This window comes from Neofelis nebulosa, chromosome 10 (assembly GCF_028018385.1).
Source record: "Neofelis nebulosa isolate mNeoNeb1 chromosome 10, mNeoNeb1.pri, whole genome shotgun sequence".
NCBI classification, from domain to species: Eukaryota; Metazoa; Chordata; class Mammalia; order Carnivora; family Felidae; genus Neofelis; species Neofelis nebulosa.
In genome coordinates this window covers 108074979-108095607 of record NC_080791.1, presented here as the reverse complement: position 1 = coordinate 108095607, position 20629 = coordinate 108074979, and the positions used below count along the sequence as shown (strand labels likewise).

Here is a 20629-nt window from a genome sequence, read left to right as displayed (position 1 = left end):
ATGGATACTCACATGTGAATTTCATGACATTATCATGTGTCATGCAGTCTTATTCTTCTTTTGATTTTTTCCAGCTATTTAAAAATGTAAAAAAAAATTAAAACTAAAAAATGTAAAAGCCATTCTTAGCTCACTGGCTGTACAAAAACAACAGACCCCTGCTCAAGGGATTAAGTCCATCTGTTATTAATTTTAGGTTAGAGATAAGAAAAACTAATTGTTTTCCCCCAGAGAGGAGCTGGAGGCTTGACCAAATGCGGAGAGAAGGGAGGGTCGGTAAATCTCCTGCCCAGCATTCCAGGTAAGGTAGGGGGGGGGGGGGGGGGGGAAGACTTCCTCGGTGATTTTCTTATCTGTAAAATGGTTTTCTTATCTTTCAAATCTCCACCTAAAAAGGTCATGAGGGTTGAATGAGATAAAAGATGGTGAAGCGTTTTGTAAAATGCAAATGCTTACTCACTTAGTTGTTTCTATGACGCGCGCTGGGGCTCTCACACAGACTTTATTCCTCTGAGAAGCTTAAGTTTGATGGGACACTGTCCCTTTAAATCCTGCCTAACTACCTCAAGTACTTGGAAGAGTCGGCACATGCGCATTCCTCTGCGGGGCTGGTACCTCCTGCGACAGCCTTCCCAGAGCCCGTAGAAGGGAGGTTAAAGGTCCTCCCACCGAGAAGTTTTACGCAAGCGTAAATCAGGATTAGGAGCACTGTGTCGTGCGGAGAGCCCAGTCCCTTTTTCGTGCTCGAAGACTCCGCCCCCCGCGGCCAATCAGCAAGCCTCGCCCTTTACAACGGCGAATGGCATTGAGCGTGGGGGGCGTGGCTGAGAGTCCGGGGGGCGCGGCCTGGCGCTGAGAGAAGCGGCGGGGAGAGCCGGGGGCTCTAGTGAACAGCGAAGCCCGACAGGCATCGCCGGCGGGTGGCGAGCGCAGGCGGCCCGGGCCCGACGGTCTCCGAGATGTCACGATGGCTGTGGCCATGGTCGAACTGTGTAAAAGAGCGGGTATGCCGCTACTTGCTGCACCACTACTTGGGTCACTTCTTCCAGGAGCACCTCAGCCTGGACCAGCTCAGCCTCGATTTGTACAAGGGCAGCGTTGCCCTGCGGGATATCCACTTGGAGATCTGGGTGAGGAACCAGGCCCGAGCTCGCGAAAGGGGGCGGGGGGCGCCGCAACGACCTAAGGATTCTGACTGAAGGGTGGGCTGGGAACCGGGCATACGGCGTGGAGAGGCCATGGGAGTCAGGCCCTTTCCAGGCGACTGATCGCTTCCAGAGCCAGAAGCTGGGTAGGACTGGGTCCCTGCCTCCACAGTAGGAGAAACTGAGGCTGGGGAGGGGGATGTCACTTGTCTGAAGAATGCCAGAATAAGCACATCGAGTTTGGGGCCTGAGTTGGGAAGCGTGGTTCTCAGGGGCTAAGGAGAAGGTGAGGAGGGAGCGGAGGAACTAGGGGGCTCTAATAGGACCGGGCCAGGGCAGTGACAGAGTTGGGGCCTTGCAGCTGGTCAGGGAAAGCTGGTAGGGGTCCGGAGTCCTGCCGAGAGCACCTGTGGGAAAGGTGCTCTGACCTCCTGACCCTAAGATCCTGGGCCAAGTGGGTGGGGTTCCCGCCTCCGGACGTGGATGTCAACAACCGCGTCAGCGCCGGTGTTGATCAACACCTCGTGTGACTGGCGACTGCCGCCCCTGCCTACTTCCTGCTTTGGGGAGAGTGGGATGGACCCAGTAGCGTTTGGGGAGGGGCTTGGGAGTTAGCATCCGTCCCCACCTGCCTGAGAGTCCCTGAGGAAAAATGGAGGGGTTGGGCTTCAAGCCGGGAGGAGGCCAAGGGAGATGCTGGGGAGGCGGGAGGAAGAAGGTCTGGGTCAGAGGCCTGAGGCTGGGGGGCGGTGAGAGGCAGTGACTCACAACTCAGCTGAACTGGGAAGTTGCAAAGAAGCCACCAATTAGAGGCATCAGCCCAGGACTGGCACTGGGTCAGCCCTCCAGTGCAGAGCCGCAGGGGTGGGCATGGGGCAGGGGCTTCTCAGTTTTCTGGCTGGGCCGACAGAGTGCCTGGCCTAAATGCAACGTGGGGCAGGAAGAGCTGAGCTTTAGGGGTAGGCAGGCCTCCCTGGGCAAATGTAAGGTAAGGGGAAACTCCTGAGCCCAGAGCTGGGGACACTTCCCGATAGCTTCTTGCCTGTGAATCCTAGTGGAGGAGGCCTTTTCTGACCTCTGACTTCAGCCTCTTAGGCTGGCCTGAAAGAAATGGCCAAGACCTCTAGGCTGCCTCTTCCTACTTCCAGTCCCAGAAAACACTCCCACCCTGCCCAGCCCTGCCCTGCCCTGCCCTCTTGGTGGAGATTGAAATGGCTCCTAGCTAGGATGCTTTCTGGGCTGGCCTCAGGAGTTGTCCCTTGGAAAGCAGGTGCTTTCCCCATAGCCAGCCCCTCCTCCAAGCTGCTCTGCCTGCCGCTCCTGCCTTGAAGACCCCAGAAGAAGCTGAGTGCCTGGGGATCCTGGGATGGGGTGAGGAGAGACACTTCAGTCACAGTCCTCACCCCACACTGAGTGGTTAAACTAGGCCCTTCTCTCTAGGCTTCAGTTTCCCATCTATGGATCTCTGGGTAAGGAATTTCAACTTGACCTCTATGAGTCTTCTAGTCCTGCCATGTGTTTGTTTACTCACTGATCCAACAAGCGTTACTGGGATCCTCTCTGGGTGGTACCACACACTACCTGGGGTCACGTGAAGCAGGCAGGTGAGTTCCTGCCTTCAAGAAGCTCCCAGACTGGCAACGGTGCTATTTCCCCATTTGTAACCAGGGGTTCTCAGCCTCATACCTCAGAGAGGTACAGCTACACCAAATGTTTGAAGTTGGGCAGGGGTCCCCTCCGGCTCAGCTCGGCCCTCTGCCAGCCTCTCGTGTACACTCCCCTTGAACTCCACACTGATCCAGAGAGAACATGGGTGCTGCTGCACTCCGCTGTGCCTTTGCACGTGCTGTTCCCGTGCCTGGAACATACCACCTTCCATCCCCTCTGCCTGGCTTCCTCCTTCTCATCCTTCAGCTCCCCCTCCTCTGGTTTAAAGGATGGACCACGTTTGGATGGGCCAACAGTAGGGATCAGCTAGAGCGATAGCAGCAGTTTATAGGTGGCACAGGGGCAGTGGGTGGGAGGTAGGGAGGGGGCAGGGAGAGCAAGGGAGCTCTCGAAGGTCGCGGCAGCCCACCAGGAGTGCTGCAGCCAGGGAGACAGCCACATTTGGAGGTTTCCCTGAGCCGGATCTGTCCCTTCCCTGCTCCCAGTCTGTGAACGAAGTGCTGGAGTCCATAGAATCACCCTTGGAGCTGGTGGAAGGCTTTGTGGGCTCCATCGAGGTGGCCGTGCCTTGGGCTGCGCTGCTCACCGACCACTGCACCGTGCGTGTGTCAGGCCTCCAGCTCACTCTGCAGCCCCGCCGGGGCCCAGGTGAGGGCTGGGCAAGGCTAGGGGCAGGGGGCTGGGGAACAAGTGGTAGGAGTAGGCCTGGGCACCTCTTCTGAGACCCTCTGCCTACTCACAGGGCCAGGGGCTGCTGACTCACAGAGCTGGGCCTCATGCATGACCACGAGCCTACAGCTGGCTCAGGAGTGCCTTCGGGATGGGCTGCCCGAGCCCTCTGAGCCACCACAGCCCCTGGAGGGACTGGAAATGTTTGCCCAGACCATTGAGACTGGTAAGTAGGCCTCCCATGGCCACCCTGCTCCCTGCCCCCCTGTAGCCCACAAAACAGGGGCCCTAGACAGTGGGATGGCCACTCTGCTGCCCCAGTGGGGAAACTCTGCCTGCTCCCTTGCGGCTCTACCTGGCCTGAGACCCCTTTCTGCCCCTCAGTGCTACGAAGGATCAAGGTGACCTTCCTGGACACTGTGGTGAGGGTGGAACACTCACCGGGTGATGGGGAGCATGGCGTGGCGGTGGAAGTCCACGTGCAGAGGTAGGGGCATGCCAAGCGGGGTGTTCTGGTGCGAAGAGGAGGGGGAGTGAGGGGCTGCCGCATGGCCTTGGCGGTGCCCCTGCCCCTAACCCCAGCCTGGGCTCCTGAGAGGTAGCAGGGCGAATTTTGGGTGGTCCTGGTGGTGGCTGTGGTGGTGGGAGGACCATATCGTGAGCCTGGAATGGGGCCCGAGGGCCAGGGTGACACAGGCCCAGAGTGGCTGGGGCCCTAAGGAGCAGGTTACACACCAGCGTCTGAGGAAGAAGGGCTGGCCATGGAGGTCCAGGATGGCCTGGCTCTGGTGGGGAAGCTCTGCTGTCCAGACTCTGACCCCAGACCCCTAGAACAAAGTGCTGTGTTCGGAGAGGGGCGCCAGCCTGAGGTGGCTGGGGCAAGGGCTCATCCTCCACTCCCCAGACTGGAGTACTGTGACGAGGCAGTGCGGGACCCAAGCCAGGCCCCCCCAGTGGACGTGCACCAGCCCCCTGCCTTCCTGCACAAGCTGTTGCAGCTGGCGGGGGTCCGCCTACACTTCGAGGAGCTCCCCCCACAGGTGGGCTGACTCTGATCCCCACAGTTTCTTTCTCCTTCTAATCCCTGTCTTCTCTCCCATCTGCCCCCACTGACCGTTCCCCCCATTCCTTCTGACCATCTCTGACCTCAGATGTTCAACCCGTTCCCTCCTGTATCCTCTTGCCTCCAGGAGGAACCCCCGAAACCCCCCTTGCAGATTGGCAGCTGCTCAGGGTATATGGAGTTGACAATGAAATTGAAGCAGAATGAGGCCTTCCCAGGCCCCAAGGTGGGTCCCAAGCCCCTGTGGAGGATGGAATGGGCTCCATTTCAGAATACTCCTCAGCAGTGCAAAGCAGGGTCCTTGAGCGGGGGAAGTTACTGCCTTCTTAGCAATTAGAGAAACAGGCTCAGTGGTCAAGTTGTGGCCGGGGTTCCAGAACTAGCTGGTGACAGCTTAGCCTGGCAACTGGCATCCTACGTCCTCTGGGTGAGGGCAGGTGAGTGGTGGCTCTCAGAGGGCCTAGGTGGCAGATGTAGGCTCCATGGTTGTCTCCTCTGGCCCCTTCTGGCCCCAGCTGGAGGTGTCTGGACAGCTGGGCTCCCTGCACCTGCTCCTGACCCCTCAGCAGCTCCAGCGGCTTCAAGAACTGTTCGGTGCCATGAGCCTTGCAGGTGAGGCCTCTGGGCGCTCCAGGGGAACGGATGCCTGGGGAGGGGCCAGCCAGGCCGGGCTGACAGAAACAACTGTCCTCCTCCTTAGACCCCGAGGGCCTGGTGGATAAGCTGAACAAGAGCCGCCCGCTAGGTGCCGAAGACCTGTGGCTGATTGAGCAGGACCTGAACGAGCAGCTTCGGGCAGGGGCTGTGGCTGAGCCCCTCAGCCCAGAACCCCTTGCCAGCCCTCTTGTCAACCTGGACAACACTGGTGGGTGTGGGGTCACACTTGGCATTTGTCTGGGCAGCGAGCATGGGTGCAGGAGTGGGGACCAAGTGTGGCTTTCCCTAACCTCCCCTGTCCTGGCCCACAGACCTCTTCTTCTCCATGGCGGGCCTCACAAGCAGTGTGGCCTCAGCCCTCTCCGAGCTCTCCCTCTCCGATGTAGACCTAGGATCTTCTGTGCACAGCGACATGGCCCCCCGCCGGCTGTCTGCTCATGCCCACCCAACTGGTGAGTGCTCCTGGGGCAAAACAGCTGGAAGAGGCCTCAGTGCCCCTGTGATGTCATGTGGGTGCAGGAGGCCTCCACTGATGCTTAGCCGTCTGCGTGGGTGACTTGGTTCCCTGGGGATGCTCGGGAGGCTGGTGACACAATAGATGGAGGGCTAGGTGTCAGAGTCAGTGATCTTGGGCAAAGCATTTACATTCTTGGAGACTCCGTTTCCCCTTCCATAGAAAGGGTGTAATAAGATCTAACCTTGCCGAGCTATACGTATTGACCGGTGTTTGTCGAGAGATCATGTGTGTCAGGCGCTGGACTGAGTGCCTTATCACCTCTAGTCCTTCCAGCTCCTTGAGAGGGTTGAATTGAGCTTGGGCTCAGTTTCTGGCATGATGAGGCTCTGTGTCGCCCCTGCCCGGCCAGGCCCCGTGCCAGAGTCATAGTCCATCTGGGCCAGGGCTTCTCCCAGCCCCTGGCCCAGCATCTGACCATCACTTTACCTGGGGTGCCCGTGAGCTCTGGGAAGTCCCTGGTAAAACCTCTCTCCTCTCAGGCAAGACGGCCCCCACACCCCTCCCGGACACCCTGCGCCCTGACTCGCTGCTAAAGATGACCCTGGGGGGCATGACCCTGACCTTGCTTCAGACATCTGCCCCATCTTCTGGACCACCTGACCTCAGCACCCACTTTTTTTCGGAGTTTGATGCCACCAAGGATGGGCCCTTCGGCTCCCGTGACTTCCACCATCTCCGACCGCGCTTCCAGAGGGCCTGTCCCTGTAGCCACGTCCGGTACAAGCCTGAGGCAGGGGCCCAAGGAGAGACTCCCCGAGCCCCCCGAGCCCAACCTCTGATGCCCAGCTTCTTCCTCGCAGGCTAACGGGTACAGCTGTGCAGCTGTCCTGGGAGCTGCGGACAGGCAGGGGCCGGCGGACTACCAGCACACAGGTGCACTTCGGGCAGCTCGAGGTGCTGGAGTGTCTGTGGCCCAGGGGCGCTTTCGAGCCTGAGTACACGGAGGTGAGGGCCGAGAGCGAGTGGGGATGTGGGAGGGCCCGCAGGTTCAGGTGGATCTGGAGGCCCCGCCTGACTCTTGCCTCCTGTGTCCCATCCCAGATCCTGAGCTTCCCCGGCAGCCTGGGTTCCCAGGCCTCAGCTCGGCCCTGTGCCCACCTGCGTCACACGCAGACTCTACGCCGTGTGTCCAAGGTAACCCCCCCAACCCGTGCCTAAGGGCCCTTGGCTGTTTCCATGGTACCTTGACCCCACCCCATCCCCCAGCCTCCCCTGGTGGCTGCCTGCTCCCACCCTCCAGCCCCCTTGCCTGTGCTCCAGCTAGAGCACACCTCCCCATCTGGGAGCCCTTGAAGACGACGTCTGGGCCCTACACATGTATCCTTTGGCCTGGTTGCCCCTTCCCTGGCTCATCTTGGCAACCCCTGCCCGTTTTGAATATTGGATGGCTTATATTAAACAAACATGGTCCTCTTTGTCAGGCAATGTGGTGAGGGTCTCCCTCTCCCTTCCTAGCTTTGTCCCCTGTGCAAGCTTTTCTCCACACCAGCCAGGCGGCCTCTGCGTTTTGTTTTTGCTCAAGGGGGTCCCTTCCCATCCTGCCCTTACCTACCCCACAGCCCTCGCTGACCTGAACACCTTCACCCTCAGAGCCGACCCCGGCGCCCAGCCGCCTGCCATTGCCACTCAGAACTGGCCCTGGACCTAGCTGACTTCCAGGCAGATGTGGAGCTGGGGGCCCTGGACCGGCTTGCTGCCCTGCTGCGCCTGGCCACCATACCCCCTCCCGAACCACCTGCTGGCCTCCTGGTAAGATACCCAGCTGGGGCAGGGGGCCGGCACGGACCCTCTAGCTCACAGCCATAGTGCTGGGGCCTCTGGCAGCTCTGATCACCCCACTCGTCCCGCAGACGGAACCCCCACCGGCTGCCGAGCAGCAGACAGTGGTGCGGTTGTCAGCACCCCAGGCCACGCTGCGCCTGCGCTTCCCCATTGCTGACCTGCGGCCCGAGCGGGACCCCTGGGCAGGCCGAGCTGTGCGGGCTGAGCAGCTGCGGCTGGAGCTGAGTGAGCCCCAGTTCCGGTCAGAGTTGAGCAGTGGTCCTGGTCCGCCCATCCCCACCCGCCTGGAACTTACCTGCTCCGACCTTCACGGTGAGAGCCCCCAGAGGACAATACCCAGGGCAGGGCCTCAGGCCTCTGGGGGAGGGGGGCCCAGGGCTACGGAAGGGACTGAGACACAGTTGGGGTGGACTGGGGCCCAAGGTCTCACCAGCTCTGTGAGATGCCAGCATTACCTGTCTTCAGGCTCCTCTGAGAGTGTGCAGGGTGGACCCTTCATCACTGGACTGCTGCCGGCCATGGGTGTGAGGGAGGGCGCAGGCACCACGATGGAGGCTCCGGGCCCCCGCTAACCCCACCTGACACTGGGGAAGAAATGGGGAAAGGCAGCAATGACCACCCCTCCTCTTCATCCTCGCAGGCACCTACGAAGACGGAGAGAAGCCACCCATCCCCTGCCTGCGGGTCTCCAAAGCCCTGGATCCCAAGAGCCCTGGGCACAAATACTTCCTGCCCCAGTAAGTGGGGGCTCGAAGGGCAGACAGGAGAGGAGTGCTTTGCTCCTGAGGGCAGCAGGAAGCTGGAGGGGGCGGGGACCAGGGGCTAAGGGAGACTTGCAGCCCGGTGACAGGCCTGTGCCCTGGCAGGGTGGTGGTGACCCTGAACCCCCAGCTCAGCAGTGCACAGTGGGAGGTGACCCCCGAGAAGGGAGAGGAGCTGGAGCTGTCGGCTGAGAGTCCATGTGAGCTGCGAGAACCCGAGCCCTCGCCGTTTTCCTCCAAGAGGACCATGTACGAGACAGAGGAGGTGAGGCCCCAAACCCAAGGGAGCCACTTGGTGGCTGTGGGCCGGGAGGACGGGATCGCTTAGGGCACCGGGTGACGTGACCCAGCAGCAGCAAGAGTGGCATCGCTTCCATCGTCTTTGATCAGTGGGGAGTCCGAAGCACCCCAGCTCATGGGGCCTAAGGGTGAGGACGCTGGTGGGGGCAGGTCCTTCGCTGGGAAGACCAGGACCTTGCCTCTCGGCGGGGACCTCGGGATCCTTTTCTCTGAAGGTGATGAGATTTGAGTGAGAGACAGTTAAGGGCCTGGTCTCTGGGCTAAAGTGGGTTTGAATCCAGGCTCTGCCACTCTAGCTTTGTCATCTTAGAACTGGTCTAATCTCTTAGAGACTTATACTCAGATGAGTTTCCTCATCTTGAAAGTGGGTGCAATGACCTGTGTGGTAGGCCTATCATGAAGATAAAGGAGTTAACCTATAGGAGGCCCTCCAAGCAGATTTGGCATGCTGCCAGCGCTTCTCCCGAGATGGCTGTCCTACCTCCCAGCAGAGAAGGGCTCCCATCAGTGCATGAGAACGAACGAATGATAGGAAGTCAGCGTGCAGACCAGAGTCTGATTCCCGAGCCAGCGGCAGACCCTGACATCTCTCAGATGCCTTTCCCCACTCCCCTGACTAGATGGTGATTCCCGGAGACCCCGAGGAGATGAAAACCTTCCAGAGCCGGGCCCTGGCACTGTCGCGCTGCAGCCTTGAAGTGGTCCTGCCCAGTGCCCATATCTTCCTGCCCAGCAAGGAGGCCTATGAGAGCCTCTATAACAGGTGGTGACTCAGGCGAGTAGGGGGAGTATGGGGAGGGGCCGGGCTGGGCCACCCTCACTGCTGCTGTCCGTCCACTTGTCTCAGGATCAACAACGACCTACTCATGTGGGAGCCTGCGGACCTGCTTCCCACCCCTGACCCCACTGCTCATCCCCCTGGCTTCCCCGGCCCCTCAGGCTGCTGGCATGCCAACTTCAAGATGTGCAAATCGGCCTTCAAGCTGGGTAGGAGGGATGCCCTGGCGCGGATCCCAAGGTCCCCAGAGCTGGGTAGGGCTGGGGCAGCCCTCCCAGGTCTCCTTCCCACTTGGCTCTTTGATCTCACCCCAGACTCTGACTCGGATGAGGAGGATGCCCACTTCTTCTCAGTAGGGGCGTCAGGCGCCCCCCAGCCCCCTGCCCCTGAGTCCCCAGGTCCTCGCTCCCAGAGTACCTTCTCTACACTGGTGACGGTGCTGAAAGGTCGGATCACAGCCCTTTGTGAGACCAAGGTGAGGGCAGCCCTGGGGAGGTGAGCCCCCCCCGACTCCAGAGCTCCCCACCCTCCACTGGCAGGAGAGCAAGACCTGTCTGAGCAGTTGGGGAATCTGGGGAAAAAAGCCCCAGTGGGGCCGAGAGTGGCCCATCCAGCTAGCAGCACCCACCCACGACCCACCTATCCCATCACACCCCATTAGCGCCCGTGGTAGGCAAGGTGCCGCGCTAGGGCTCCAGAGGGGTGCTGTCTCGTGCTGGATGGCGGGGAGGGCGGGGATGACTCCCCTTCTGGCAAAACAGGCAAGTGTTGCTCCAGACCTTTGGCAGAATCTGGGTAGAGCTGGGGCTGGTCCTAGGCGGGCTGGGGCTCCAGGGCCCCCTCCCCTGCCAAGGGCCTAGGGGCTACTGAGTGCCCTGGTGGGGCCGAGCCACGTGCTTTGCCTGCAGGATGAGGTTGGGAGGAGGCTGGAGGCCTCACACGGGGAACTGGTGTTGGACGTGGAGCAAGGCACCATCTTCAGTGTCTCCCAGTACCGAGGCCAGCCGGGCCTCGGCTACTTCTGCCTGGAAGCCGAGAGGGTGAAGCTCCATCACCGAGGTATGAGGGGAGGGGGCTTTCAGGAGGGACCGGGCCCCGGGTGGAGGGGACGGCCAGCCAGCTTGGCAGGGGGCTCACCGGCTGCCTCCCCAGCGGCTGTGGCTGACCGCCTGCTGCCCAGTCGCCTGGAGCCGCCCAGCTTTGCTCCTCCGGCCCAGCTGGCCCCAGCCATCTACCCGTCAGAGGAAGGCGTGACTGAGCGGGGAGCCTCGGGCCACACGGGCCAGGGCCGGGGCCCCCACATGCTGTCCACTGCTGTGCGCATCCACCTGGACCCCCACAAGAACGTCAAGGTACGACGGTGCCCGCTCCCGGTCCACCCGCTTGGCTGGGACGACTGCCTCTCTGGTGCCTGGCGGGCTGGGCCCCACCATGCTGACTGTGCCCCACCTCCAGGAGTTCCTGGTAACACTGAGGCTCCACAGAGCCACCCTGCGCCACTTCGTGGCCTTACCGGAGCAGAGTTGGCACGCCCAGGTGAGTGAGAGTGGTACAGGCGGGCAGGTCTCTGGACCAGCGGGGAGGCCAGTGTGAGGGGTCTGGGCTGGGCCAGAGCTGACTTCCAGGCGAAGCCCCTGGGCAAGGGGTACGGTGTGGTGGGGGTGGGGGTTGCTTAGAGGAAGGAAGAGGCCCCGTGTCCTCACGACTCCTGTCCTGGTCCCCAAAGCTGTTGGAGTTCTTAGATGTGCTTGATGACCCAGTGCTGGGTTACCTGCCCCCAACGGTCATTACTGTCCTACACACTCACCTGTTCTCCTGCGCCGTGGACTACAGGTACCCAGGCTGGGGGGGCCAAGAGCCAGGGGCGGGGGCGCAGGCTCTCATGTGTCAGGAGCCTACCTTAGCCCGCGTGTGACCCCCAGGCCCCTCTACCTCCCTGTGCGCGTCCTTGTCACTGCTGAGACCTTCACGCTGTCCAGCAACATCATCATGGACACCTCCACCTTCCTACTCAGGTAGGCGCCACCCCCACCCAGCTCACTTTCCATCCCACTCCAAACTGGGCTGCAGCTGCTACTCCCCTGGGTCCTGCCTTTCTGCTGTGTGTCCTCGGGCCGGTCTTTGAGCCTCTCTGTACATTAGGGTGACGATCCCTCCCTCGGGAATGAGAATTGGTTCCGCCCTCCCGGAGGACAATTGAACCTCTGAATCAGAGCCTTAAAAGCATTTGTGCTCTCTGACCTGACAGTCTCACTTAGGTGGTTGTCCTAAGGATCTATAAGAAAAACAGGTGGAATGTGATGTCTCTGGAGTATAGTTCAAAACAGTTCAGGGGCACCTGGGTGGCTTAGTCGGTGAAGCATCCTACTCTTGATACGAGCTCAGGTATCGATCTCAGGGTTGTGAGTTCAAGCCTTGCATTAGGCTCCATGCTGGGTGCGAAGCCTACTTCACAATAAAGAAATAAAACAGTTGAAACCTAGAAATAATCTAAATACCCCCAGATTATAACCCGAGTCAGTAAACATGGGTTGCCCAGCTATCGAAGTCAAGTCAAAGAATGACCTTGAAAAATATGGAAAATCCCTTAATGCAGCATGGACTGAAAAAACCTACGTCAAGGCTTATGAGGGGTTATGTGTATCCGTGTCTGTGGCTTCACAGAAAGGATGAAAGAAAACGTATAGGCGCTTTTCTCCGAACTTGGGATCAGGGAATGTGAATAGAGATCATTTCTTTTTTCTTTCCACGTTTTGAGAGGTCTCAAAAGGAGGTTGTGCTATGTTGCCGTTAAAATAACTTATTTGGGGGGCGCCTGGGTGGCTCAGTCGGTTAAGCGTCTGACTCTTGATCTCAGCTCAGGTCTTCATCTCAGGGTCAGGAATTCAAGTCCTGCCTCGGGCTCCACGCTGGGTATGGAGCCTACGCAAATAAGAATAAAATAAGAACATATTTTGAAAGAACAATGACTGCCGGAGGGCGGGGGGGGGGGGGGGGACGCAGGACACGTCCCTCCCGGGGCCACTGTGAGGTGAGGGAGAGGAGCAGGAAGTACTTGGAGAGCCCTAAGTGCCATGTGACCTAAGCGAGCTTGTGCTATTTCGGGCCTTGGGCTCAGGAGACAGGCCCAGCCTCCCCACGTTACAGACAAGAACACTGAGGCCGAAGAGGACCCAGCGCTGGCTTCTTGTGGGCGTGGGACCCCCTGCGGGTGCCCCTCCCCTGTGGCTCCCATGGAGCTGCAGTCTGCAGCGGCTCCTGGGCCCTTCTCAGCCCTGTTCCCCACCAGGTTCATCCTCGATGACTCGGCCTTGTACCTGTCCGACAAGTGCGAGGTGGAGACCCCGGATCTGCAGCGAGGTGGGCAGGGCCTGGACGGGGCTCCCTCCCCTCCGAGGGACCCCAGCCCCCGGCCACACCCAGAGCAGCCAGATGCCCTCGCCTAGCGGCTAGCCGGGCCCTTAGCACGCCCGCCAGGGCCGCACTCGGATGAGCCCCACGTTCTCCCCTGTGGGGGTGGGCCAGGCGCCGGGTGCGAAGAAGCCACCGGAACTTCTCTTACTTTCTGCTTCAGATTACGTCTGTGTCTTGGATGTCGACCTCTTGGAGCTTGTGATTAAAACCTGGAAGGGGAGCACCGAGGGCAAACTGGTGAGTGTTGCCCGGGGTGGCCCGGAGCCAGAGCAGTCGCGAAGGCCGATCACCGTTTCCCTCGCGGCCGTCTCTTCCCTTCTGCTACCTGGGCCTGGGCTGGGGTTATGGTCACTGCCTGCCCTTCAGTGCCGGGCTCTGTTTATTGGCCCTCCCGGAAAGGGCCAGGCCCACCGTGCGTGTCTCAAATTGGGAACCCCACCACCAGAAGGCAGCTGCAGCCAGAGCAAAAACAGGGGCCTTGAGAGTCAGACGGCGTTTGGGGGGCCCCGTTTCCTCATCTGTAAAATGGAGATAATCGGCCCCACCTCCCCAGCTTGAGGCGAGGGATTGAGGACGGACACGGGAACATCGGCAAGCCGGGAGCACCCCTGCTGCCTTGGGTGGCCCCGAGCGAAGCCCCTTTTAGTCTCGGGCTCAGTTTGCTCCGTGGGGTTGCCGGGCAGCAGGCTGTGTGGAGGGATGGACCCTGGGCAGGTGGGGTGTGGAGCCTGGGCTGACGGCGCCCCGCCCCCCAGAGCCAGCCGCTGTTCGAACTGCGCTGCTCCAACAACGTGGTGCACGTGCACAGCTGCGCGGACTCCTGCGCCCTGCTGGTGAACCTGCTCCAGTACGTAATGAATGAGGGCGACCTACACCCCCCTCCCCGGCCCCCCAGCCCCACGGAGATCGCCGGCCAGAAGGTACAGGTGAGGCCTGGCCCTGCAGGCCACTAGAACTCTGCCAGGCCCCTGCCCCTGCCGTGGCCCCCTCGGGGTGGGGGTGGGGGTGGGGTGCTGGCTTCGGAGGAGCAGGCGCGCCTCCTCCCGGTCATTCATTCATCCCTCCTCCCCTGCCTGGCCCAGCTCTCCGAGAGCCCTGCCTCCCTGCCCTCCTGCCCCCCAGTGGAGACAGCCCTGATCAACCAGCGGGACCTGGCCGACGCCCTCTTGGACACCGAGCGCAGCCTGCGGGAGCTGACCCAGCCTTCAGGTGGGATGGGAGCGCTTTGGGGCCGGGGGACGCAATCAGGCGCCCAAATCAGGCATCGCACCCCCCAAACTGGACTCTCTCTCCACAGGTGGCCCCCTCCCTCAGGCCTCGCCCGTGTCAGTCTACCTGTTCCCCGGTGAGCGGAGTGGGGCCCAGCCCCACTCGCCCCCTGTTGTGACCCCTACTGGCAGCTTGGGGTCCTGCTCAGAGGCCAAAGAAGATGCAAAGGAAGAGGAGGGAGATGGAGACACTCTGGACAGTGACGAGTTCTGCATCCTTGACGCTCCTGGTCTGGGCATCCCGGTGTGTTGGTGGGGAAGGCTGGGCAGGGCCAGGAACTGGTGGGAGAGAGTGGCTCCCTTCAGCGTGCTTCTAGAGCTCCCGGGGAGGCTGGGTCTGTGGCAGGGCTGGGGGTGGTGGGGTGATGGTGGGCTCTGGCTCTGGGCTCTGAAGGATTTTTCCAGAGGAAGAAAGAATGGCATCCAGGACAGAGGGATGGGACATAGGACATCGAGAAGAGGGAGGGCGATTAGCAAGAAGGGGGTGGAAAACCATTTGGCTGCAAAGGTACGGATCTGCTGGCCCCCGGGAGCCAATGTGAATGTCATGTGTAAGCAAGACCCAGGGCCCAGAGAGACAGGCCTGGCAAGAACAAGGGGCACTTGGCCCCCACCCGGGAAAGAGCACTCTGACACAGCTTCTGGGGATGGTGGCCCAGGGGAGTCATCTTTTGTCCAAAACAGGGAGGGAAATGTGAGGATGGGGACGAAATACGCGAGAGGGTGGTCTGGACTGAGGAAAGAATCTGTGCACACGTGTTCACTTGGCCTTCTCCCTGTAGCCCCGAGATGGGGAGCCCGTGGTGACACAGCTGCATCCGGGCCCCATCATCGTGCAGGACGGGTACTTCTCACGGCCGCTGGGCAGCACAGACCTGCTCCGGGCACCTGCCCACTTCCCTGTGCCCAGCAGCCGTGTGGTGCTACGTGAGGTCTCCCTCGTCTGGCACCTCTATGGAGGCCGAGACTTTGGCCCCCACCCTGGCCACAGGTGAGAAGGATGGGTGTAGGTGGCAGCTATGGCCATGGGGCCCACCCACTTAGGAGGTGGGGCCCGGGCTGGGGTTCAGCTCTGACCTTCAGCCACTGATAACCTTGAGCAGCATCCTTGCCTCGGTGGCCTCCGTTCTTCCTTCCTTGCCCTGCACCCACCTCCCAGGGCTGAGCTGGAGAGTGTCTCCCGTCCCTGGCTGAAGGGCCCACTCAGGGGAAGGGGCAAGGGAAGGGGTTCCCCTGAGTCCATTTGTCCCCTCTCCGTCTTTCCAGGGCAAGAGGCGGCTTCGTGAGCTCCAGGGGCTCCCCTTCTCGCTGCTCTGGCCCCAACCGGCCCCAGAACTCTTGGCGGACGCAGGGGGGCAGTGGGAGGCAGCACCATGTCCTCATGGAGATCCAGCTCAGCAAGGTGAGCTGGGGGCAGAATGCAGAAAGCCGCCGGGGTGGGGGACAGGGCAGGCTATCCCGTCCCTGCCCCTCAGCCAGCCCTTCGTGGCAACTTACCTCAGGGTCCCCCGTCACGCACCGAGTCACCGAGCGGCTGCCGTGCTGCACGCTACGTGCTGTTCTAGATGTTGGGTGTCGCGACAGGCAAAGCAGACAGCACCCCTCCCTTCCTGTCACTTGTGTGGTAGTGAACGGAGCCACGGATCTGTATGGTGTGGAACGTGGTGAACGTTTGGGGAAGGTGAACCAGGGAGGGGCACGGGGAGCGCTGGGGAGCGGGGCCAGCCATGTTCTCGAGAAGGTGCCGTTTGCACGAAGCCCTGAGGAAGGGAGCAGGAAGAGGTTTTCGGGCAGAGAGCACGGCACGAAGGCTGCCAGCCAGGAGCCTCCCTGGTGTGTCCAGAGCGGCAAGGAGGCCAGCAGGCTGCGGCCGGGCCGGGAGGAGGGCGGTGGAGGCCGTGCGTCCAGCTGGCAACCAGGCTCGCAGGCCCCACAGACCACGGGACGGCTTGGGTGTTTACTAGAGTAAGGCGCCCTCAGCAGGAGACAGCGGCTGCACGGGGTGGCCGCTGTAGAGCCCATGATGATGGTCGGATTCTGGAGAAATTTTGCTGGGGAGGAACAAGTGGGGTGGGTGGCCAGGCTAACCTGAGAGATTGTGCAGGTAGAGGTGCCGCCCACTGAGTGAGCACACGGGGCTGTCGTGGGGCTGGCACATTGGGAGCAAGGGTGGAGGGCAGGCTTTGGAGGGCGAGGCCAGGGCGCAAGGTGAGCAGGCGTGTGCTTTGTGAAGAGCCCTGTCGTGTGGAGAAGGGGCTGGGGGCACCACCAGGAGGGGCTGTCCAGGGGAGAGGGGACAGCAGTTCCAAGATGAGCTGGAGGCGGTGGACAGGACACAGGTGCGGAGGGACTGGAGAGATGTTCTAAGGAAGCAAGCCTGATGGCCTCGGTGACGGAGAGGTGGGGGTGCAGTGTGGGCACTTGGTGACAGACAGGTGACACTTAGGTGACAGGAAGGGAACGGGAGCAGGTAGATTCAGGGGAGGAGTTCAGTATGTTCAGAGGAGTTTGAAATGCCTGTGGGACAGCGACAGGGAGGCAGCCAGGTAGGGGGCTGAGAGGGGTGCTGGGGGCAAGAAGGGTGGCTGAGAGACAGGGGCCCTGCCTGCGTGGCTCAGGCCTCCACCCACCCCTCAGGTAAGCTTCCAGCACGAGGTGTACCCAGCGGAGCCGGCCCCCGGCCCCGCGGCCCCCGGCCAGGAGCTGGAGGAGCGGCCACTGTCCCGCCAGGTGTTCATTGTTCAGGAGCTTGAGGTCCGAGACCGGCTCGCCTCCTCCCAGATCAACAAGTTCCTGTACCTGCACACGAGTGAGCGGATGCCACGTCGCGCCCACTCCAACATGGTACAGGCCACCCCCGCCGTCCACGCTGGGCAGAGCCGTGTGCGCGCGCACGCACCGGCCTGTTTGGTGGGAGAACGCTGGGGCTCGGGCAGGCTCAGCTGCGGCGACAGCATGCGCCGATGCGAGGCCAGCTGGGCACGGGGTGGGGGCAGGGACCCGAGGCCCCGCGGGCACCCAGAGCTTGCCCTCTGCCCCCAGCTCACCATCAAAGCGCTGCACGTGGCCCCCACGACCAACCTGGGTGGACCCGAGTGCTGTCTCCGTGTCTCGCTGATGCCCCTGCGGCTCAACGTGGACCAGGTGAGGAGGTCAGATGGGGATAGAGCTGGAGGTGAGCCCCGCTGCCTCCGGGCCTGGGCGCCTGACCTGCACCTTCCCCTGCAGGACGCCCTGCTCTTCCTCAAGGACTTCTTCACCAGCCTGGCGGCTGGCATCAATCCTATGGTTTCGGTGGAGACGTCCACTGAGGGTGAGAGGCTAAGCTGGGAGGGGAGGGTCCGGGCCTCCCACCTCCCGGCCATCCCCAGGCCCATCCCCAATCTGTGCCCCCCACCCTAGCTCGCCCTGAGACCCGAGTCCAGCCCAGCAGCCTCCAGGAAGGCCAGGCTGAGGACACAGAGACGCCTGGCTCCCGGGAGACCACAGGCAGCGGACACCGCTCCTCTGCCGAGCAGCAGCCTATCTACTTCAGGTGGGGCTGCAGGCTGGGGGGTCCCAGCCCAGGCCGCAGAGGGCCGGGTCAGTGACCAAAGGCCCCTCTCCCCGTTCCCCACCCAGGGAGTTCCGCTTCACGTCTGAGGTGCCTATCTGGTTAGATTACCATGGCAAGCACGTCACCATGGACCAGGTGGTAAGTAGGGCTGGCAGGCAGGCTGGCTGTGTGGGTCCATCCCGCTCGTCCCCATCCTGCCCAGGTGTGGCCTAGGGGGCCGGGGCTTGCATCCAGGCGACATCAGCTGCTGAGTCGGCCTTCAGTGGCTGCCGTGGGCTGGGCAGGCCCCTGTGCCCAATCGCATAAACCCCCAATCCCTTCTCCGTCCCCAGGGCACTTTCGCTGGCCTCCTCATTGGCCTGGCCCAGCTCAACTGCTCTGAGCTGAAGCTGAAGCGGCTTTGTTGCCGACACGGGTGAGCCCTCCTTGCCCTGCAGCACTGCTGGGCTCTCTCCAAGGTCCTCTAGCTTCCCTCTGCTCTGTTTCTGACTGGTTGTGTGGCCTTGGCCAACTCATCACCCCTCTGGGCCTTCAGTTTCACTCTGTATAATGGGGACCATCATCCTCCACAATCCTCCGGGGGGTGCTATAGAGAGCATTGGGGTACCTCAGTTCCTGGTCCCATGACCCCTCAATGTGTGGCTCTACCTCTCCTCTCCTCTCCCCTTCCCAGGCTCCTGGGTGTGGACAAGGTGCTAGGCTATGCTCTCAACGAGTGGCTGCAGGACATCCGCAAGAACCAGCTTCCTGGCCTGCTGGGGGGCGTAGGCCCCATGCACTCAGTTGTCCAGCTCTGTGAGTGGCTGACTATGGGGGCTCTGGAAATTGCTCTTACTCTTGGGCAGCCTAGAAGCTGCCTCAGGGAGAGGTAGAGGAGGTCTGAAGTCAGGGCTTGTGTGGGCAGCGCAGCCCTGAGCTTCTCTGACAACCCTGTCCCTGCAGTCCAAGGGTTCCGGGACCTGCTCTGGCTGCCCATCGAGCAGTACAGAAAGGATGGGCGCCTCATGCGGGGGCTGCAGCGGGGGGCTGCCTCCTTTGGCTCCTCCACGGCTTCCGCCGCCCTGGAACTCAGCAACCGGCTGGTGCAGGCTATCCAGGTGAGTGGGCACATGGTTCCAGGCCAAGTAGGGCAGGGAGGGTGCTCCACAGCACCTGACCCATCCCCAGATTTCTACTGAGGATAGTCTTGGGTGTGTGGTCTCATGAGACACAGTCATGGATGAGAGAGGCCCAGTGACCAACTTGGGGCCCACACAGCTCCCACGCTGGAGGGTGAGTGCCCTCCAGGCTCTACAGCCCACTGGTGTCTGTTCGTGGCCACCTCTTGAACAGGAGGGCAGGGGGTGTGACTCTGTTTACAGACGGAAAATCTGAGGCACAGACCGGCCCTCACTCATTCAGGCCCTGCATTTTGCTAGGCCCAGACAGATCCCAGGGACACCAGGGCATTGTCCTGTGAGCAGCTGTAGGTCAGTGCCGTGAACTCTGGTAGAGGGACTAGGACGGACACGCCCTTGTGGGGGAGCTCAGTGCTTTCTGGGATCTGCAAGCCCAGCCCCCCGCGGGCAGGGGGCAAGATCTCTAGAGAGGAGGCTGGAAGGATTAGCAGGTCCCAGAGAGGCCCCAGAGGCACAGGTGAAGAGACTGGGTGAGAAGTGAGGGGGCAAAAGGAACAGAGGAGCCAGCTTCGGAAGGTAGAGGGGACTCGGTGGGGGTGCGCAGGGGGGAAGCCAGTGCTCTGCCAGAGCTGCCTCTGCAGCGGACAGGGCAGGGCAAGGTGCAGGGTAGGGGAGACGGTGCACTCAGTCTCAAGAAAGCTGCCTGTGTGGCACCTCACAAATGGGGCAAGGGCACACAGGTGTGGTCCACACGAGGAGGGTTTGGGGTCCAGAGGACGTTGGGCGAATCCCCTCAGGAGGCATGTGCCCACCTGAAGCCCCTTGACCTGAGTCGTGGAAGCATCAGCAGGGCCCCAGGAGCGGCACCATAAAGCACAGCTATGGAGGGAGACAAGAGTGCGGCGGCTCCCTGGGCTGGCCAAGGGTCCGGCACGGTCCTCTGGGGCTGGCTCGGGGGCCTCGGGGCCGGACGTGTGTGCCCCGGCCAGGTGTCCTCATCCGGTGCCCTCCGTGTTCCTCTAGGCCACAGCTGAGACGGTGTATGACATCCTGTCCCCTGCGGCACCCATCCCCCGCTCCCTGCAGGACAAGCGCTCCGTCAGGAGGCTACGAAAGGGCCACCAGCCCGCCGACCTCCGGGAGGGTGTGGCCAAGGCCTATGACACAGTTCGAGAGGTGATGAGGCCCCGTCCCCCCTCCCAGCCCCACAGCCACCTCCCCACCCAAACCCCTGCGCTGACCTCCAACTTCCACAGGGCATCCTGGACACGGCTCAGACCATCTGTGATGTGGCATCCCGGGGCCACGAGCAGAAGGGGCTGACCGGCGCCGTGGGGGGCGTGATCCGCCAGCTGCCCCCAACTGTGGTGAAGCCCCTCATTCTAGCCACGGAAGCCACGTCCAGCCTGCTCGGGGGGATGCGAAACCAGATCCTTCCCGACGCACATAAGGACCACGCTCTCAAGTGGCGTTCGGATGAAGGCCAGGACTGAGCGCCAGGCGCCCAGGACCCAGGGGCACTGCTGCCCACCTCGCGCAGCCAGCCCCAGTGGCATCTTGGTCCCTGCGCCTCCCCAGATCTTCGGCCCACAGCTGGGCGGGCCCTCGGGGGAAGGGCCTGGAAGGACCCTGCCTGGCCCACCCTGCCAATCGCTGTGAGAATGAGGCCTCCCTGCCTGGGGCCTCGGCCCTGTCTCTGCACTTTTCCTCTGGGGAGAAAGGACGCTGCCTCCACTACTACCTGGGCCCACACTGCCGCCTCGTCCCAGAACAGGAGGCATTTGGACCCTCAGACCCCAGCCCCACTCAGCCAAGTATCTTTCTACGTCTGGGGGGAGGTGGGGAACAGACCCTGTGTGGTTCAATGTATTTTTAAGCTCCTTGAGCGCGTGGGTCAGTGTCTGCATGAAGTGGAATAAACTGCCCACCGCCA

At 61.7% G+C, this 20629-nt stretch overlaps 1 protein-coding gene across 3 annotated transcripts; it reads left to right on the top strand.

Annotated features, from left to right (window-relative positions):
- Positions 1–845: 845 nt before the first annotated feature.
- Positions 846–20629, top strand: ATG2A (autophagy related 2A). Of its 3 annotated transcripts, none has more exons than XM_058689563.1 (41): positions 846–1130; positions 3299–3461; positions 3556–3708; positions 3867–3969; positions 4387–4522; positions 4673–4771; positions 5061–5157; positions 5246–5410; positions 5514–5654; positions 6199–6436; positions 6520–6664; positions 6761–6853; positions 7310–7468; positions 7570–7813; positions 8142–8238; positions 8368–8527; positions 9183–9325; positions 9410–9549; positions 9655–9815; positions 10249–10399; positions 10493–10692; positions 10796–10876; positions 11067–11173; positions 11263–11355; positions 12630–12700; positions 12915–12991; positions 13510–13674; positions 13837–13963; positions 14052–14266; positions 14805–15013; positions 15289–15424; positions 16660–16866; positions 17065–17166; positions 17251–17335; positions 17425–17557; positions 17644–17716; positions 17911–17993; positions 18252–18373; positions 18521–18675; positions 19720–19872; positions 19953–20629. In XM_058689563.1, the coding sequence occupies exons 1-41, from the start codon at positions 960–962 to the stop codon at positions 20187–20189; spliced, it is 5790 nt and encodes a 1929-aa protein (XP_058545546.1). In that variant the 5' UTR covers positions 846–959; the 3' UTR covers positions 20190–20629. The 3 variants fall into 3 exon arrangements, with proteins under 3 accessions (XP_058545546.1, XP_058545548.1, XP_058545545.1); XM_058689565.1 differs by having other exon boundaries at positions 13510–13680; positions 16753–16866; XM_058689562.1 differs by having other exon boundaries at positions 13510–13680.